The sequence below is a fragment of the Euwallacea fornicatus genome, chromosome 17 (assembly GCF_040115645.1).
Source record: "Euwallacea fornicatus isolate EFF26 chromosome 17, ASM4011564v1, whole genome shotgun sequence".
In the NCBI taxonomy this organism is placed as follows: Eukaryota; Metazoa; Arthropoda; class Insecta; order Coleoptera; family Curculionidae; genus Euwallacea; species Euwallacea fornicatus.
The window spans coordinates 828,241-844,853 of record NC_089557.1 but is presented as its reverse complement, the minus strand read 5'-3'; the positions used below and the strand labels follow the sequence as shown (position 1 = coordinate 844,853).

Below are 16,613 nucleotides of genomic sequence, written 5' to 3'. Positions count from 1 at the left end.
TTTTGAAATCCTTTTTATTGGGATAATGTAATGAACAATTTCACCGAAACTAACAAACATATATTTAATTAGATTAAGCTATTTATGCAAATTTATCACATGTCGATTTCACACGAAAGTAACATACTTTTAAACTAAGCCACCACCCTCCTCAACGACTCCTGCATAAAGTACCTCTTATTGTTCCTTATGTTCTGGATTTCCCCGATCTTTTTGCACTCCTCCTCCATTCTGCATTCGGAGCAAAACTCCTTCAGAATCATGTGCAGCGGGCTCTTATAGTAAATCATGTCCTGACTGTTTAACTTGGCGTTCTTTTTGTGACACCACTTGTGTAGGATAATGTCCAGAATTGGAATTAGCATTCCCAATATGGGGGTAAAGAGAATGAAGGTGGGAAGGAGGAAGACTATAGCTGTCATGAATTCTATGCGACTGGAGGAGCTTTTGGTGTTGGGTTTTCCTACGACGGCTGTCACATGAGTGGAGTATCTACAGAGAAAAGCATGATGGTAAATGCAGGATGTATTGGGCAGATATCCGGGATGTTTAGATTTAGTGTAGAGTAACTATTATGACGTTAAATTGCCATAGAGGAACAGCCCTCAAATTTAGTGTTATTTAGGTCACCAGGGCCATAGTCGCCTTCTTGTCGAGGTCGGTGCTCACCTACTGACTTTAAAGAGATTGGGCATCTTTAAACTTTCGCATATCCTGTCCAACGTGTAATATTGCTTCTCTCCAGTCTCCTGATCTAGACAGTAAGTTATGTACTCCTCCTCCCCCGTCTCAGCATCTTTGGAAACTTGAAACTTATAATTGACTTCGCCAGTTTCTTTGTCCATTGCACGAACTGTAGAAGGAACGTGACTGTCAATAGATTCACTGATTCGGTTAAATCAAAAGTGAAACTGCTGGTTGAAAGCCACAAAATGTTTATTCTGAATGCTGATAACGCGCGAAATGTATTTGCATTTCACAATTTTAGATAACAGTTAATTTAAGTGGACGACAATGTTGTTTTATTTGTAGTAAGATGTCTGTAGCAACTAGAGGTAAAAAAGCAGTTCTTAGAGAATAGATGAATCACTCTACTCCGAACAGATAATTACCAGCATTATCATTATACGGTAGCCATTTTATGGTTCCAGTTAGCAATTAATATTCGCGTAAACATACTCACCTGGTCTGCACTATCTTTGCAACAAAAATAGGCAACGAGCGATTTTATCAGCTAATGTTTTTCAAAGAATCATCTCAATTCTGCATTATTTACCCACATGTTCCAGACAATAAAACGTGATTGATCTAGTGACCGATAGAACCAACCGAAACTAGTTTAACGCCACACGTATTTTTCGATTGTGGTTAACAGTCGAGCGATGGTTCAAACAACGGACTAGAACATAAAATTATTTGGCCTGAGAATCCCGTATTGTATGCAAGTTCAAAGGTTCACAATAGGCAACGAGACATAATTTCGAGCGATTGAAAACATCACCGAATTATTATGTTGCTTACATTGCCATGCAATGATTATGGTCATTTAAAAGTGAATTAATGTTTATACCAGGAAATTGGTGTTGGAAATGGCAGGAGATATTCGTGGGAGCAAAAGTGATAGTACCATATAAGCGTAACAGATTTATTTGGAACCCTCTGTATACTAATACCATTGAACATCGAACACTTTAATTCTTTTCTATGTCATTAATTCGCCCCCACTTCAACCAAGACTTGCGTATTTCCAGCTTGAGCCAAGTGGGCACATCCTTTTCAATGTAACTAGCATTCGGATACGGCAGCGGCGCGGGTGGTGCCTTAAATGGATGAACCTCCTTCAACTTCCTCAACAAAAATTCCTTGTTGATTTGCTTGGGGTCTCGGTATTTGTCCATGTACAAGTTAAACGGCCTCCTCTTGGGAAACCATTGTTGGGGACGGATATACGGGGCGGGAAAGTCGTATTCAAATATCGGTTCTCCCATGTCTAAAAAAAAAGGTTTAGTGTCGAGGCTAGCAGGTGTGCAAAGTTGTAACAAACCTAGAACTTCATGGTAAAATTGCTTCACACTGGGGCTCCAGTCGGACTGAAATAAGGCTAGCCCTGCTGGGGTGATATCGTCTTGCAGGGACTTATAAAAGTCGTAGGTTTTGAACGTTCTATCTGATAAATTATGGCACAGACCTGACTTTTTATACTTGGAGAAATCAAGCTTCCTATTCTGTTTATACAAAATAAATATGTAGCGATGATAGCCAGTGCCTTTAGGGGGGAAAGGTTGAAGATAATTGATTATCACTTCCCCTTTATCCACCTTATTCCCAGGAATATTAGCTCTAAAATTCAAACAAATTAACAACAGCTCTCTCCATGACCAATAAAACTTACACAAACCAATGGACATATTCTTTATCGTTATCCTGAAAGTGCCCATCTGGATTGGTTAAAACTAAGGTCCATAAGCTACTATCATCACTCTCAAAAGTCAATTCAGGCTTCAGTGCTGCATCTTCAGGTTTAAGAATGTTTCCATAATGCACAGGACACTTAACATTGTCTTTGACATAAAATATCTCTAAAGGTACTTGGGGATTGAAATAGGCATCCCCAAAAAGATGCTCAAATACCCCATAATGCTCAGCTATTCGCCTGATGTGTTGAGGACCAACGGTTTTAAGCCACTCAGAATTGCATTTCTCCAAATCAATGAACACTGTACAGAGAGTTATTTTTGAGGAACCATAAAAGCGCTGCTTAAAATGACTTACAATTGTGGTTTCTAGCAAGTCTCTCAAGGTCTGTATCCTTGCGACTTTTCATGTGTTCAAGTCGCTGATTTAATAGGGCCTTTTTTGGGATTTGAGGAGGTGGAAGACCAATATCCACTTTGTAGTGAAGAGATGGGTCTTTGTAGTTAATTTCTGGAGGGGACAATATTGAGTTTTAAGTGAGCGAAGTGACTTTACAAATTTAAATAATTTTAAACATTGCAATCTTAACACAGATTTTCGTAAGTTAGGTAAATAATAGATACCCTCTAGTCTCTGTTGCAGAGTTCTTGCCACCCCGGGGGGCTTTCCCCTCAAATGGTGCCCATGTCGTACAGAGAGTGCCAAGCTCGAGCTACTCTGCTGGCTCAAACTTGGAGCGAGCAGTTTCAATAAGACATTGGACATTTTCGAGTATTCCGATATTTATATTAGTTAGTTTTCATTAATTCTAACTCAATTCATAGTAAAATAACAAATTTATTCAATAATAATTATTTATTCTTGAATAGTAAACAATTTGAGGTTATTTTGTGCTTATATCCCAAGTTCTTGCTGCAATCGTTTCACTGGCCTTTCACCGAGCTATGATAAGGTTGTTTTCTTCTAATACGTATAAAAAACGTGAGACAGACACATACATCCAAATACTATAAAAAAACGTCACTTGTAGCTGTCATCCTTGATATTAATTAACCTAAAACCCTGCATTATTTCATTTCCGTCACAGTTTTCCATGCACCCAACATTTTTTTAGTTTTTTCCAAAGATATTAAAAAAAAAAACTAGCACCAGCAACACCATGGTAAGACCTACATTACGTGCACTCAGCGCACCCTATTAAGCCTCTTTTTTTTCCACCCAAGAAACCCTTAATATTGCAAGGACATGAACGTTCCATAACGCAAATCAAATATAGCCGAGAAGGTGATCTCCTGTTTTCCTCCTCTAAAGACGGCAAACCCAACGTGTGGTACTCCCTCAATGGAGAGCGATTAGGGACGTTCATTGGGCATCAAGGAGTTGTGTGGTGCATTGATGTCGATTGGACCACTACAAAATTTATGTCAGGGGCTGGTGATAATACTTTCAAAGTTTGGGACTGTGAGACTGGCAAAGAAACAGGCCATATTGAAACAAGTTCGTCAGTGAGGGCATGCATGTTTAGTTACTCAGCCAATATGGCGGTGTATGCCACTGATAGGGCTATGAAGCAGCCCTGCGAGCTTTTCATCATTGATGTTAGGACTATTGATAGCAGCTTCCAACATCAAAAACCAATTTTAAGAATACCAATTACAGCTGATGATTCAAGGGTATCTTCTTTGTTGTGGGACAACTTAGATGAGACTGTCATTACTGGCCATGAAAACGGAGAAATATCCCAGTGGGACCTTAAGGCAAGGATTTTTATTGTAATATTTTATTCTAATAATCAAATATACTGTTTAGACTGGCAAAAAAATCAACAGTGTTAAGGAGCATGATAATTTAATTAATGATATGCAATGGAATAAAGATGCGACAATGTTTATTACTGCCTCCAAAGATCACACTGCCAGGCTCTTTGATGCTGAAACTCTAATGTTACTGAAAACTTATAAAACTGAGAGGCCTGTTAATTCTGCTGCTATCAGTCCCATTTTAGAGCATGTGGTGTTAGGTAATAAATGTGATTTATAGAAAAAATTAATAGGTAATCAACACATAATGTAGGTGGAGGGCAAGAAGCCATGGAGGTGACAACCACGAGTTCTAGAGCTGGAAAGTTTGACTCCCGCTTTTTCCATTTAGTGTTTGAGGAAGAATTTGGGCGGGTTAAGGGCCATTTTGGTCCAATTAACAGTGTGGCTTTCCATCCAGATGGAAAATCCTATGCTTCAGGAGGAGAGGATGGTTATGTTAGGATTCACAATTTTGACTCTTCATATTTTGAATATAACTTTGATTATTGAGTAACATCATGTTTATTAATATTAACATTCTTAAAGAAAAATTTTGTAAGTGTTGTAAATCTGAAATAAATACTACACAAACAGTCTTTTAGATAGAGTGCCCCCCTCTACTGTGTCTAGTAACTTCCTTTTTAGAGATGGTTTTTCTATATCCATAATTTTTCTAACGTTTTGTGGAAGGGGCAATTTTGTACCCACTGTAGGAGCAGGTTTATTGCTGAAGAAAGGCATTTTCAAGCACCCTGTGCAAGTTTTCCTTGCAATAGGATTCAGCACCAGCATGGTTTCTATTAAATTCAGCAAATCATCTCCAGCTGCAGTAAATATTGATTTTATAGGTATTGAGGGGAATGTTTTAAACTCTATATAGTCACAAAGGGTCTTGACTCCAGGCCAGTTCTCCTCAGTGGGATTTCCAAAGACACTAAATATTTTTGTAAGTTGATCAAGGTCTGATTCTCCAGGAAACAGAGGCACTCGCAACAAAAGCTCTGCCAAAATACACCCCACAGCCCAAATATCTATGCAAGTCCCATATTGCTTGGCACCAAAAAGCAGTTCTGGTGCCCGATACCACCTTGTAACAACTTGATGAGTGTTAATTCGATTGGGAGACCCAAACATCTTTGCCAAACCAAAATCACCAATTTTCAACACTCCTCTAGAGTCTACAAGTAAGTTATTTGGTTTAAGGTCTCGATGCAAGATCCAATTCAAATGCAGATATTCCAGTCCTCTGAGGGTTTGCAATACATATGACTTTATGTTGGCAGTGGTAAGAATAATTGTATTGTCTTTTATTATCACCTCCAAATCGATGTCCATAAAATCAAACACTAGGGAAACGTTGGACATGTGTCCAAAGATGTCTAGAAGCCCTATAAGATTCTCATGGTCCAGTTCTTGCAGCAGTTTGATTTCTCTTAGTGCCGTCCTGTTGATGCCGTCCTGAGCTTCTTCTCTGGTACCCAATTTTATTTTTTTCACTGCTACGATTCGGTCGGTTTCTACGTCTCGGGCTTTGTACACAGTGGCAAATTGGCCTTCGCCCAGGAACTCGATTTTTTCATATCGATTTTGTTTGTTTGTCATGTTAATTACGGGTTTAATAAATCAAAAAATTGAGGTAAACAACAATTAATTAAATTAGGAATAGGAACATTAACTTCCAAGTTTGTTTACAGGCAGTAGCTCTCATTCTTTGTACGTACACGATTTTCGTTAAAATATCTAAATTAGATTGATCCTGTCAGCTGATTTTCAGCCAATCAAACTGATCTACGACGGCTGCCAGCAAATCGGAATGGTTAAAGATCAGCTGATAGAGAATAATCCGTCCTGGATTTGCGCGTTCGAAAACCTCTACGTGGTGCTCCATCTATGAGTCTGAGGAGATATATCCAAAGCATAAACAAACCTGTTGACATTATGGCGGAGAAAATTTTTTGAATGAAATTTAACTATAAGTTTGAATATTACGAGATGCCGGCGTGTCTGTCATTAAAGAAGTCATTTTAAACAGTACTCAGAAGCATAGTCCGCTAAACTCAGATCTGCTTGGTATGACTCTAAGAGGACATCAGGAGCCGGCTTCTGTACATTTTGGTGAAGGAGCTGTCGTTCTTTGGAAGTCCACTATGGAAAACAACCAATTTGATAAATATGGACACCAGCTAACCTGATCCCAAAGGGAAAAATCACCTGAGGTTCCAAAAGGCTTTCCTGTAATCTGCACGGAGTCCGTTACTCTACTTCTTTTAGTTTTAGTTGGGCACATGGGGTGACTTTACTATTAATTTTCGCGATTTTGATCCCGATTTTCCTTAACAAAATCCACCTAAAGATGCCGAGCTTTCGGCGAACCGATGGTGCATCATCTTAGTGAAGTACCGAACGTTTTTCGAAGCTTTCTAAGACGGGCACTAATGGACCAAATGGCGAAGGTACAAAAGGAATCCGGATGGGATTGCGATTCCCCCTTCGCACTATCACGCTTGACTCACCGGACTTATTGAAGGGGAAGTAAATGTCGAAACACCACATGTTCTTCGTTTTCAATCTACCTTGATGACCGGTGAAAGTGAGCCTCGAACATGAAAGAAATAAACAAGTCTCGACGTGTAGGGGTATTTAAAAAATCCTGAACACCGGCAGGGTTTTGTATGAGAAGCAAATGAAAAAATGAATTCAAAATTTGATCGTGGAGTAGAGATCGTCGCTTAACACATATGCATATTGCGTGACCTTTTTACTTAAAAATACCGTTCCCCGGATGGCCCGAGCCCCAGATAAGACACCCACGCGGTTTTTGATTTCCGGGTAAGCGCTCTTAAGCCCTGGCCAATTGCACTTCTTGGCCTGGGCAGTATCTGATTATCAATGCGATGAAGCTGCCGTAACTTTTCAGGTAATATTCAGAAAGTCCGCAGCGACAGGCGATACTGGAGGGAAAAATATGGTCCAAACAATCTAAGTCTGAAGAGTGCGGGGGCCAGATTTAGGAAAACTTTGCCATGAATGCGTAAAATACCTTTTACGATAATCGGTATTGCGAGTGCATATAGATTGGCCAACAATGCACATAAAGTGTCGGTTTACCCGTTCTTCCTTTAATAAATGCCTTCAAGGGGTGTGTAATAGAAATGCGCGTGGGGCACGTGCTTATAAAAAAAAAGCAGGGGCGGCGCTATTCAAGGGAAATGTTCATCAAATAGCTCTATAATTATCGCTATTAATGGCAGTTTGATGCGGGCAAAGTAATGGAGAAGCACCGCAACGTTTCGTACCTCATAAAAAGACAAAAAAATCGTTATGATGGAAAAGCAGGGGCAAATTTCATGACGACTTCCATGCAGTTTCGTGCAACCTAAAGCGTCCTCAGTGTCGACTATTGCAGCATTGTATCTGCACATTTTTTTTTATATATACCCGAAGAATAAATGTCTAAATCCGGCTATGCTGAAACAGTATTGATCGCGGCGACGTTATAAGGGTGATTCCATCCCCCTCGAGCCAAACAGTGCCCGTTCGGACGTACAGGCGCGTCACTCGTCGCAACGCTTTCTCTCGGATATGTCGTGATTCTCGTACCATTCAACCATCACCATGTCGTCGATCTCAGCCCAAGGGGTGGTGGAACGAGCCTCAGCGGAGCTGTCCAAACGCATCAATGGTCTGGGCCTCAGAAGCAGCAAACACCACTCGTCCAAGGGTAGCGTTATGGAACGGGTGACCAACGTCTTCTGCGGCGGAAGCAGCGCTGCCGTGACCGCTCCAGAAAAGCCATCGAGGTTGTTGCCGTCCAGGGGTCACCCAAAAACTAATAATGCACCTCCGAGCACACCTCCTGTGAGGAAGGCGAAGACCTCACCTGTGCACCTGACGTGGGAACAGTTGATGTTGGACGAAAAGTTCTTGTCCAAGTTCTTTTTGTTCTTCAGCCCCAGTGAGAGGTGCGTTTTGTCTCAAGTGTGCGCTCGATGGCGGGACATTTTGTACAGATCGCCGCGGTATTGGACAGGGTTGATACCGGCGTTACAGTGCCGGGAACTGAGAGGATTTCAAGTGAACGAGAGGGCCAGATTATACTCTTCGTTGCTGAGGCGAGGGTTTCACAGCCTGTGCCTCATCGGGGCCACCAACGAGGACGCCATGGACTTGATCAATGCATTCCCTTTGGCTTCGAAGCACATGCACACGCTGAAACTGAGGTGCTCCAGCATAGGGGATCACGGCCTCGAGTCGCTGATGGACCATCTTCAGGTGAATTTGTCGATTTATTTAGTTTGTAAAGTTTTGATTTAGCAACGAGCGGGGCTGAAACCGACCAGAAGAGCATCGAACATAAATCTCTCCTCTGGCAAGGTTTCAAGAGATTTAACGATTTTCCGCAAACATTTCGAAATGTCCTTTGACCGTTCTCTCGGAAATGTATGCTTGAGGAGATAATAGGGCGAAATTCCGTGACCTGAATGCTGAATTGGAAAAAGAAAGGATGGCAGGAAGGCTATCGAGGAGACGTTTGTATCGTCCTTGGCGAGCGCTCGTCAAAGAGGCTCTGCCGAAAATAAAACTAAATTAGTTCTGATAGGGGGGTTAACATCGATTTCTGATATTTTCAAAGCCGCTTCGAGGCAATTTTCAAGGTTAATCAAACGATTTACACGCGAAACAGGAAGTTTAAGATTGTGCGAGCCGAAGCAGACAAGACATTAACGGAGAAGCTCAAAATCTCGGGGGCGAGTTTTGGGAGACGCGACTTCTAATTGGAAACTCTCCGCTTCAAATTTCCCTTTCGAGTCAGGTCCGTAAAGTAATACCCACTTAATCTAAAAAAAAAAAAGCGTCCACCGTTTAGGAGCAGTGCCGCCACATTTAACTGATCCCTTTTGATCTATGAGAAAACATTATTTCGCAGCTCAGCTCTCGATGGAAGCAAATTACCCGGGTCCTTATCCCCCCAATCGTTCGAAACTCCATTTGATGTTAGTTCTGGTTATGCTCAGTGCCCCTCTTTTGCCGCAGGCCCTCTACGAACTGGAACTGGCAGGCTGTAACGAGATAACGGAACAAGGGCTTTGGCAATGCCTGCACCCTCGGATAGTCTCCCTCACCCTTACCGATTGCATAAACGTCGCCGACGAGGCCGTCGGAGCCGTGGCACAGCTTCTTCCCGCCTTGTACGAATTCCAATTGCAGGCGTACCACGTCACCGACCAGGCGTTGGGGTACTTCTCGCCAAAACAGGGGAGCTCTTTGGGGGTGCTTCGACTGCACTCCTGCTGGGAGATCACCAATCACGGGGTTGTCAATATTGGTGCGCGCCACTCATACCATTAACCGAACGATTAATTGTTGCGGGTTTGTTTTCATTTTAGTTCACTCCCTGCCCAATCTGACGGTTCTGAGCTTGTCGGGCTGCAGTAAGATAACCGACGATGGGGTGGAACTGATAGCGGAGAACCTGCAAAAGCTCCGCTCTCTGGATTTATCGTGGTGTCCCCGCATAACCGACGCTGCCTTGGAATACATCGCCTGCGACCTCAATCAACTAGAAGACCTCACTCTGGATAGGCAGGTGGGAGTCCTCGTTTAACGCCAGTTAACGACAAGGGTGTTTTTAGGTGTGTTCACGTGACTGATATAGGAATAGGGTACATTTCCACCATGCTATCGCTGCAAGCTTTATACTTGCGATGGTGCTCGCAAATAAGGGATTTCGGGCTGCAGCATTTGTGCGGAATGAGGAATTTACAAATACTGTCGCTTGCTGGTAAGTTTCTGGATGTTTCGGCGGCCTCTTTGAGTGCTTGGCATCGCTGGAGGGCCCGCTTTATAGCACGATTCTCCATGAACATCGAAAGAACGCATGGAAACATCCGCCCCGCAAACACACAGGGTGCGCCATGGGAACGCAGTGTTTATGAAATAATCACGCACGCATAGTTTTCGATAAATAATTCGCTTTTTTATTATAACAGTACGGTCGAAAATGTAGCATTTCATAACGACGAATGGAAAATTACATCTGGCATGTGCTGTCCGTTCTCGTTCTACGCAACGCTGAAGACGTTCCAGCAGGTCTCCGTTGAGTTCGGTAATCTGATGCCGGATTGCTTCGTGCCGGCGGCTCCTAGGCACGTGCCTTCAGATAACCCCGTGAAAAGAAACCATATAAGCAGAGGTAAGGCCCCCGACGAAATCGACGCTGAACTGCTGTCAAGGACCACTCCTAACGAAATAACCATAAACGAATATTCGATGTTCTAAGGTCCACGACGACTCCGTGGGCCAACTGAAGGGTAGTAATAACCGAGGAATGAAATGCCTGTTGAAACACAACTTTTCCATTGTAAACGGTCAAGTACTACATGCTTTAAAAGCGCTTGGTTCCCGCGCCGCACCCTGGATTAAAAAAAAATAGAGAATCTGTCACCAAACACGCTCTTCAATTGTTTTTCGTTTTTCGCCGTGCGTATAGGCACCCAAAAACGCGTGCGGTGTGTTGCCTGCTTTTATTGCCTTAACTAACCTATCTGAAAAGCGTTTCCCACTAAAATCTCTTTCTAGGTTGCCCCCTCCTGACCTCGAATGGTCTCTCCAGCCTAATCCAGTTGCGACACATGCGTGAGCTTGAACTGACTAATTGCCCAGGAGCGTCGAGAGAACTGTTCGATTATCTCAAAGAACACCTCCCCCGATGCCTCGTTATAGAATAAATTCAATGTGATTGAACGTAGAATTCAAAGTAGCGATCGCTTCTTGAATTCTATTAGTGACCAGCCTTCACCAATTCCTATTCGTGTAGCGTTAATACATAGAGTAAACCAACTGCGATAGGGGCTGCTGGTGCAATTGACAATTATTATTTAAGGGCTTCGGAAGGTTGATGACAAAGACGCTTAACACTAGATATTACGATTTATCTCGAGAACCGGCGAAATCGCTCATAAAAAACCGTGCAATTGTATATGTTTACTGGTACTATAAGTGTGTAATTTATCCCTGCTGAGCATGGCTCTACCTTTTGGCCAGGAGCGGTCATAAAACCAAAATTTGTTAGGTGCAATAAATGTAACTTAGCTCTCTTATTAGTCACACGATTCCAGATAGTTTTTACCTTATAATTGATCATATCATTAACGACTCTGCCTGATTTTCTTTTGTATTACGGAATTACAAACGTGATTGTAAATAGGTGTTACTTGGCCAATAAAATAGATATTTTATAGATTTTATCGCTTTAATCAAGATCTCAAAAGGCCCAAATCTGTTAGTTTAACATGTACTGAGGAAGGTTCCAGAAACATACCAACGCAAGGGTGATCCTCTACGTGCGCCCCACAGTTTCCCTTGATATCTAATGAAATACGAACGTTTGCGTAACGTCTTTCAACCAACCAATCAGATAGGCATGACGTCAGACGCAAGAGTATTGAAGCCGAAAAAAGTCAAATAGGCTCTCTACCTATATTCTTTATCCTTATTTATTAGCAGAACATGAACGAAGATAGCAGCTAAATGTCAAATGTCCGTTAAAAACTCGAAGACAATTTTGAATTTTCTAGTTTTCTGTACAACCAAACGTAAACATTAAATTACTTTTTTACCTTTATTTTGAATTTTTCCTCTTTTCTGTTCTTCCTTAGTTTTCAAATTTCAAGGCATCAAACCAACTTACAGCCTTTAACACGTAAAAGAAGTTGCAGGATCAATTTCACGCAGAAAAAGGAATGGTATTAAAAAATCACAATGTACATTAAATCCATCGTGTTAGACGGATTTAAGTCTTACGGTCAAAGAACCGAAGTAACAGAGTTCGACCCGCTGTTTAATGCAATTACAGGCCTTAACGGAAGTGGGAAATCCAATATATTAGACTCGATATGTTTCGTTCTAGGCATATCAAACTTAACCCATGTAAGTAAGTTTATTGAGCCTTATTCGCTAACTGAATATTTGACTCAACAGGTAAGAGCAAACAGTTTACAAGATTTAATCTATAAAAGCGGCCAGGCTGGCATCAACAAAGCTACAGTGTCCATCACTTTCGATAACACCAATCTATCAGATTCACCCCCAGGCTTTGACAGTTCTTCAGAAATCACAATTTCGAGACAGATAGCTTTGGGAGGCAAAAACAAGTACTTGATTAACGGTATTAATGTTACCAGCAGGAAGGTTCAGGACTTGTTTTGTTCTGTGCATCTAAATGTCAACAATCCTCATTTTTTGATCATGCAGGGCCAAATTACTAAAGTATTAAACATGAAGCCGCCAGAGGTGAGTTCAACTGTCAATGTTTGTGCTTTGTCAGGTAATAGCTGGATTGTAGATTTTGTCCATGGTTGAGGAAGCTGCTGGGACCCGTATGTATGAGACAAAGAGGCTGACTACCCAGAAACTCATACAGAAAAAGGATGCTAAGCTGAGTGAATTTCAGCAGGTACATGCATAATATTTTATGTTACAAAAAGGGCTTTATTTTTCCAATATACCTATGAAGATACTTAATAATTTGAAATATATATCCTTTTTTTCACCCATGGGTTTGTATCCCTTTTAAGGTTATATGTGATGAGCTGTCACCGAGGCTTCAGAAGCTCAAAGCAGAGCGAGAGCAATATTTTGCATATCAAAGAATTGAAAGGGAACTGGAGCATTTAATGGGAATTTACCAGGTTTGGCAATATTTTGAGGCCAAAAGCAACCTTGACAAGGCCGAAGAAGAGTTGAAACAAGAACAACAGAAAATTGAGGGCTTAAATGAGAAAATTTTAGCAAATACAGAAGATGTAACTAGGTTAGATGAGGAAATTAAAGCTATCGTGTCTAATAATGAATCTGTATGTGTTAGGAACATGTCTGGATTCTTTTGCAGTTAAATGTTTTGTAGGAGTCTTCAATTGAATTGCAAGAAATGGAGGCGAAATTAAAAGAGAAAGAGACAGAAGAAGCAAAGATTAATGCTTCGGTTAAAGCCATAAAGGACCATATTGCCACTGAGGAAAAAGCAAAATTGCAGCTGGAAAGAACAATTGTCAAAGATGAGAAAGCACTGAAAACCAGAGAGGACCAGCTAAGTCAAGTAATAGACACAAAGTGCCTTTAAATTTGAACGTTTCTGTATCAATTTTTTGTGTAATTGCAGGTTCAATCTTTATTTGAAAAACTCAAAGAAAACGACCGGTTAGATAGTGAAGCCTGTGCTTTAGCAGAACAGAAATATGAGGCTTTATGTATAGGTATGGAGGTGAATGACGAAGGCGAAACTCAGACATTGGGTGAACAATTAATGAAGGCAAAAGAGGATGCTTCCAAGTGAGTGCGTTGCAAAAGCGTTTTTTCTTATAAATAATTTCAATAAAATCATAGAGCGAGTACCGAACAGAAGCAAGCGGTCATGCAGTTGACTTCCTGCGAGAATCAACTCAAGCAGAAGTCAAAGGAAACAAGTGCAAATTCGACAGAATACGAAAAGGAGAAAGCGAGCCTTCGGCGAACCGAGCAAGAAGTCGCCCAATTGGAGGTTGGCGGTGATTTATTTCCCGCGAATTTTTCTGTTCATGTAGTTTGCTGTAGGCCTCCATAAAACGTCTGAATTTCTCGGAAGACCGCATGAAGGAGCTGAATGGGAGACGGCGAGCCCTACTGCAAGAAACTCATAATATAAGGGATCAAGTAGAGCAGTTCGAGGGCAGCAGGCCACATACTTCATTTAAATACAGGGACCCTGAGACCAACTTCAATAGGAATTCGGTGAAAGGAGTGGTTTGCAAGTTGTTCACCTATAAAGATGAGATTTACGCGACGGCACTGGAAAGCGCTGCAGGAGGCAAAGTAAGGCGATGTTTATTCTCTAGAAAATTCCGCAATTTCTACAAACCGACATCGATGTCTCATCAACTTTTAGCTTTACAATGTGGTTGTGGATACCGATATGACAAGCAAAAAGCTTCTTCAAAGAGGAGATTTGCAGACCCGAACCACCTTCATTCCACTTAATAAGATATCGTCGTATAGAATGGACGAGCAGATCATTAAATTGGCCGAAAACTTGGTAGGTGTTTACAATCACCGCTTATTCCCATGTTAATAAATTTTCGTGATAAATAAACAGGTGGGAAAAGAAAATTGCCAACCAGCTCTTTCGCTGATAAATTACGACAGATCCCTACAAGCCGCCATGGAATACATCTTCGGGGACATTTTCATTTGCAGAGACATCAATGTTGCTAAAACTGTTACTTTTCACGATCGCATTAGGAAACGTTGTGTTACATTAGATGGAGATTCTACGGATCCAGGAGGTGATTTACGGTTGTTAAATTAAGCGCCCTTTCAAATGTTTTTGTTGATTTTAAGGTACGTTAAGCGGTGGTGCTCGACAAAAAGGCGAATCTATTCTGAAGCTTATTCAAAACATTAAAAAATTGGAGGTAAAGTATAGAAAAACAGAATTTGAAACGGGAGTGACGAAATTTAATCTAGGTTCAATTAAAAGACAAAGAGCGAGAGCTCGCTCAAGTGGATGGGGAAATGAGGCAAATGAATGGCGTTCAGGAGCAGTACAATTCTATAAAATACAAATTGGATATGTCGAAGCACGAGTTGGGCTTAATCCAGGGGCGGTTACTAAATACCACTTTCGCTAGACAACAAGACGAAGTTGATAACTTGAAGTCACAAATTGGTACTTATATTTATTTGTCATATTTGTGAGGACGCATAAACATTGTTGACTTTCAGATGAGTTGAAGGCAAAATTGGCTACTTGCAAAGAAATTGAGCGCGAATCCGTGACCAAAGTTAAAGATCTTGAATCAAAAATGAAAGATTCTTCGGGTTATCAGGCGAAACGGCTGAAAGAAGCTGAGGCGGCGCTTCAGGCTGCTAAAGCGAAAGCTGAAAAAAGTAACCAAGAATGGAGACAGAGAGAACAAGAATATGGGATCTTAACAGTGGAAATCGAGGAGCTGAAAAAAGGCATACAGGAGACCAGTGCACAATTAACAGCTATAATAGATAGTATCAAGCGAGGGCAAGAAGAACACACGCAAGCCTCGGAGGAATCCGCAAAGCTAAAAGTGAGAATTTTGCTTAATTTTGCTTTTCAGTTTGGTAAGTGTATATTGTAGGAAACGGTTAAAGAACTTCAATTGAAAATTAAAAACATAAAGAGTTCAATCGCTCAAAAAAACAAGGAAGTGCAGAATAAGATTAAGCAAAAGGAGGAACTTCTGACAAAAAATACTGACTTAGAGTTGGAAATCAAAAAGCACAGTCACGAAATTAATGAACTGACTGGAGCATGCAAGACTTCTCAACGTAGAGTAAGTGCTATTAGTATATTTTACAGTGTTTGTGTAAAATACCTTTGTAGGAGCAAGAGTATTTGAAGAAAATAGGCAAGAACAACACGTATCTGCAAAAAGGACAGGCACTGTCGCAGAAAGAAGGATTAAATTTGGAAAGGAATATTAAAGTGGCGCAGGAAAAGAAGCATACACTGGGGAGAACTGTCAATGCTCAAGCGCAGAGCATGTTTGAAGTTGAAGAAAAAAGAGTAAGCAATAGCTCTCTGTAATTTAAATCTTATAAACTTTTCAATATTCAGTTTGATGAAATAGTGGGCAAACAAAAAATCGTAGAAAATGACAAGAATAAGCTGATGAAAATGATTACCGAATTGGATGCAAAGAAAGAAAACGTCCTGAAATTGGCCTATGAACAGGTCTCCAAAGATTTCGGTTCAATCTTTGCCACTCTTCTACCGGGCGCTAATGCCAAACTTTTACCCATGCAGGGAAAAAGCATACTTCAAGGTCTAGAGGTAATGAGATCACTTTCTCTAAAGACGTAGCATCTGATGATGTATCTCTTTCAGATTAAAGTTTCTTTAGGTAATGTGTGGAAAGAAAGCTTAACCGAATTGAGCGGCGGTCAGCGCTCCTTGGCAGCTCTTTCCTTAATATTGGCCATGTTGCTGTTTAAGCCCGCGCCACTGTATATATTGGATGAAGTGGACGCAGCTCTGGACTTATCCCATACACAGAACATCGGCCGTATGCTCAAATCTCACTTTAAGAAATCTCAAGTAAATTTTCTTTACGGGGTTATAGGTGTGTTAAAACATCTTTTGTTTTCCAGTTTATTGTGGTCTCGCTGAAGGACGGGATGTTCAATAACGCCAACGTTCTTTTTAGAACCAAGTTTATGGATGGTGTGTCGATGGTACAAAGAACGGAAAACCGTAAACAGAGTTCACATTAATGAAAACCGTAAACAAAATTCTGTTAAAAGAATAGAAATAGTTTGATTACAATTCCCTTGATTTTATTGGTATGGACGTATCTGTTTTCCTTAATACTATATCCATACTACATA

General features: G+C 41.0%; 6 protein-coding genes across 6 annotated transcripts; 3 read left to right on the top strand and 3 right to left on the bottom strand.

Moving 5' to 3' along the window:
* Nucleotides 1-38: 38 nt before the first annotated feature.
* Nucleotides 39-1,439, bottom strand: LOC136344649 (uncharacterized). Its single transcript, XM_066292305.1, has 3 exons — nucleotides 1,184-1,439; nucleotides 670-853; nucleotides 39-492 (listed from the first exon to the last, which is right to left on the bottom strand). Exons 2-3 carry the CDS (start codon nucleotides 843-845, stop codon nucleotides 135-137), a joined length of 534 nt encoding a protein of 177 aa, XP_066148402.1. The 5' UTR covers nucleotides 846-853; nucleotides 1,184-1,439; the 3' UTR covers nucleotides 39-134.
* A 192-nt stretch (nucleotides 1,440-1,631) lies between these two features.
* mRpL38 (mitochondrial ribosomal protein L38) lies at nucleotides 1,632-3,303 on the bottom strand. The gene is made up of 5 exons (XM_066292298.1): nucleotides 3,039-3,303; nucleotides 2,773-2,925; nucleotides 2,393-2,717; nucleotides 2,045-2,340; nucleotides 1,632-1,990 (listed from the first exon to the last, which is right to left on the bottom strand). Exons 1-5 carry the CDS (start codon nucleotides 3,178-3,180, stop codon nucleotides 1,692-1,694), a joined length of 1,215 nt encoding a protein of 404 aa, XP_066148395.1. The 5' UTR covers nucleotides 3,181-3,303; the 3' UTR covers nucleotides 1,632-1,691.
* Nucleotides 3,304-3,422: 119 nt separating this feature from the next.
* Nucleotides 3,423-4,813, top strand: eIF3i (eukaryotic translation initiation factor 3 subunit i). The gene is made up of 4 exons (XM_066292301.1): nucleotides 3,423-3,577; nucleotides 3,639-4,172; nucleotides 4,225-4,435; nucleotides 4,489-4,813. Exons 1-4 carry the CDS (start codon nucleotides 3,575-3,577, stop codon nucleotides 4,725-4,727), a joined length of 987 nt encoding a protein of 328 aa, XP_066148398.1. The 5' UTR covers nucleotides 3,423-3,574; the 3' UTR covers nucleotides 4,728-4,813.
* Cdk7 (Cyclin-dependent kinase 7) lies at nucleotides 4,703-6,055 on the bottom strand. The gene has a single exon (XM_066292300.1). The coding sequence runs from the start codon at nucleotides 5,817-5,819 to the stop codon at nucleotides 4,800-4,802; it is 1,020 nt and encodes a 339-aa protein (XP_066148397.1). The 5' UTR covers nucleotides 5,820-6,055; the 3' UTR covers nucleotides 4,703-4,799.
* A 550-nt stretch (nucleotides 6,056-6,605) lies between these two features.
* Nucleotides 6,606-11,459, top strand: LOC136344676 (F-box/LRR-repeat protein 16). The gene is made up of 6 exons (XM_066292347.1): nucleotides 6,606-7,046; nucleotides 7,146-8,489; nucleotides 9,252-9,543; nucleotides 9,605-9,800; nucleotides 9,851-9,999; nucleotides 10,797-11,459. The coding sequence occupies exons 2-6, from the start codon at nucleotides 7,833-7,835 to the stop codon at nucleotides 10,943-10,945; spliced, it is 1,443 nt and encodes a 480-aa protein (XP_066148444.1). The 5' UTR covers nucleotides 6,606-7,046; nucleotides 7,146-7,832; the 3' UTR covers nucleotides 10,946-11,459.
* Nucleotides 11,460-11,777: 318 nt separating this feature from the next.
* SMC2 (structural maintenance of chromosomes 2) lies at nucleotides 11,778-16,565 on the top strand. The gene is made up of 18 exons (XM_066292346.1): nucleotides 11,778-12,146; nucleotides 12,198-12,509; nucleotides 12,562-12,672; nucleotides 12,794-13,072; nucleotides 13,123-13,314; nucleotides 13,378-13,547; nucleotides 13,602-13,755; nucleotides 13,809-14,066; nucleotides 14,140-14,286; nucleotides 14,347-14,536; nucleotides 14,592-14,665; nucleotides 14,718-14,919; nucleotides 14,976-15,313; nucleotides 15,365-15,559; nucleotides 15,610-15,792; nucleotides 15,844-16,059; nucleotides 16,114-16,323; nucleotides 16,377-16,565. Exons 1-18 carry the CDS (start codon nucleotides 11,979-11,981, stop codon nucleotides 16,497-16,499), a joined length of 3,522 nt encoding a protein of 1,173 aa, XP_066148443.1. The 5' UTR covers nucleotides 11,778-11,978; the 3' UTR covers nucleotides 16,500-16,565.
* Nucleotides 16,566-16,613: the final 48 nt, after the last annotated feature.

Coding starts and splice junctions, on each gene's coding strand:
- eIF3i (XM_066292301.1), top strand. Junction 4,173..4,224: donor TATCCCAGTGGGACCTTAAG/GCAAGGATTTTT, acceptor TATACTGTTTAG/ACTGGCAAAAAAATCAACAG. Junction 4,436..4,488: donor TTTAGAGCATGTGGTGTTAG/GTAATAAATGTG, acceptor CACATAATGTAG/GTGGAGGGCAAGAAGCCATG.
- LOC136344676 (XM_066292347.1), top strand. CDS start 7,833: ATGTCGTCGATCTCAGCCCAAGGGGTGGTGGAACGAGCCTCAGCGGAG. Junction 9,801..9,850: donor GAAGACCTCACTCTGGATAG/GCAGGTGGGAGT, acceptor GGGTGTTTTTAG/GTGTGTTCACGTGACTGATA. Junction 10,000..10,796: donor ACAAATACTGTCGCTTGCTG/GTAAGTTTCTGG, acceptor ATCTCTTTCTAG/GTTGCCCCCTCCTGACCTCG.
- Cdk7 (XM_066292300.1), bottom strand. CDS start 5,819: ATGACAAACAAACAAAATCGATATGAAAAAATCGAGTTCCTGGGCGAA.
- mRpL38 (XM_066292298.1), bottom strand. CDS start 3,180: ATGTCCAATGTCTTATTGAAACTGCTCGCTCCAAGTTTGAGCCAGCAG. Junction 2,926..3,038: donor TCTGCAACAGAGACTAGAGG/GTATCTATTATT, acceptor TGTCCCCTCCAG/AAATTAACTACAAAGACCCA. Junction 2,718..2,772: donor ACTTGCTAGAAACCACAATT/GTAAGTCATTTT, acceptor CTCTCTGTACAG/TGTTCATTGATTTGGAGAAA.
- SMC2 (XM_066292346.1), top strand. CDS start 11,979: ATGTACATTAAATCCATCGTGTTAGACGGATTTAAGTCTTACGGTCAA. Junction 12,673..12,793: donor AGCTGAGTGAATTTCAGCAG/GTACATGCATAA, acceptor ATCCCTTTTAAG/GTTATATGTGATGAGCTGTC. Junction 14,067..14,139: donor AAAGCGCTGCAGGAGGCAAA/GTAAGGCGATGT, acceptor ATCAACTTTTAG/CTTTACAATGTGGTTGTGGA.
- LOC136344649 (XM_066292305.1), bottom strand. CDS start 845: ATGGACAAAGAAACTGGCGAAGTCAATTATAAGTTTCAAGTTTCCAAA. Junction 493..669: donor AATCTCTTTAAAGTCAGTAG/GTGAGCACCGAC, acceptor TTTTCTCTGTAG/ATACTCCACTCATGTGACAG.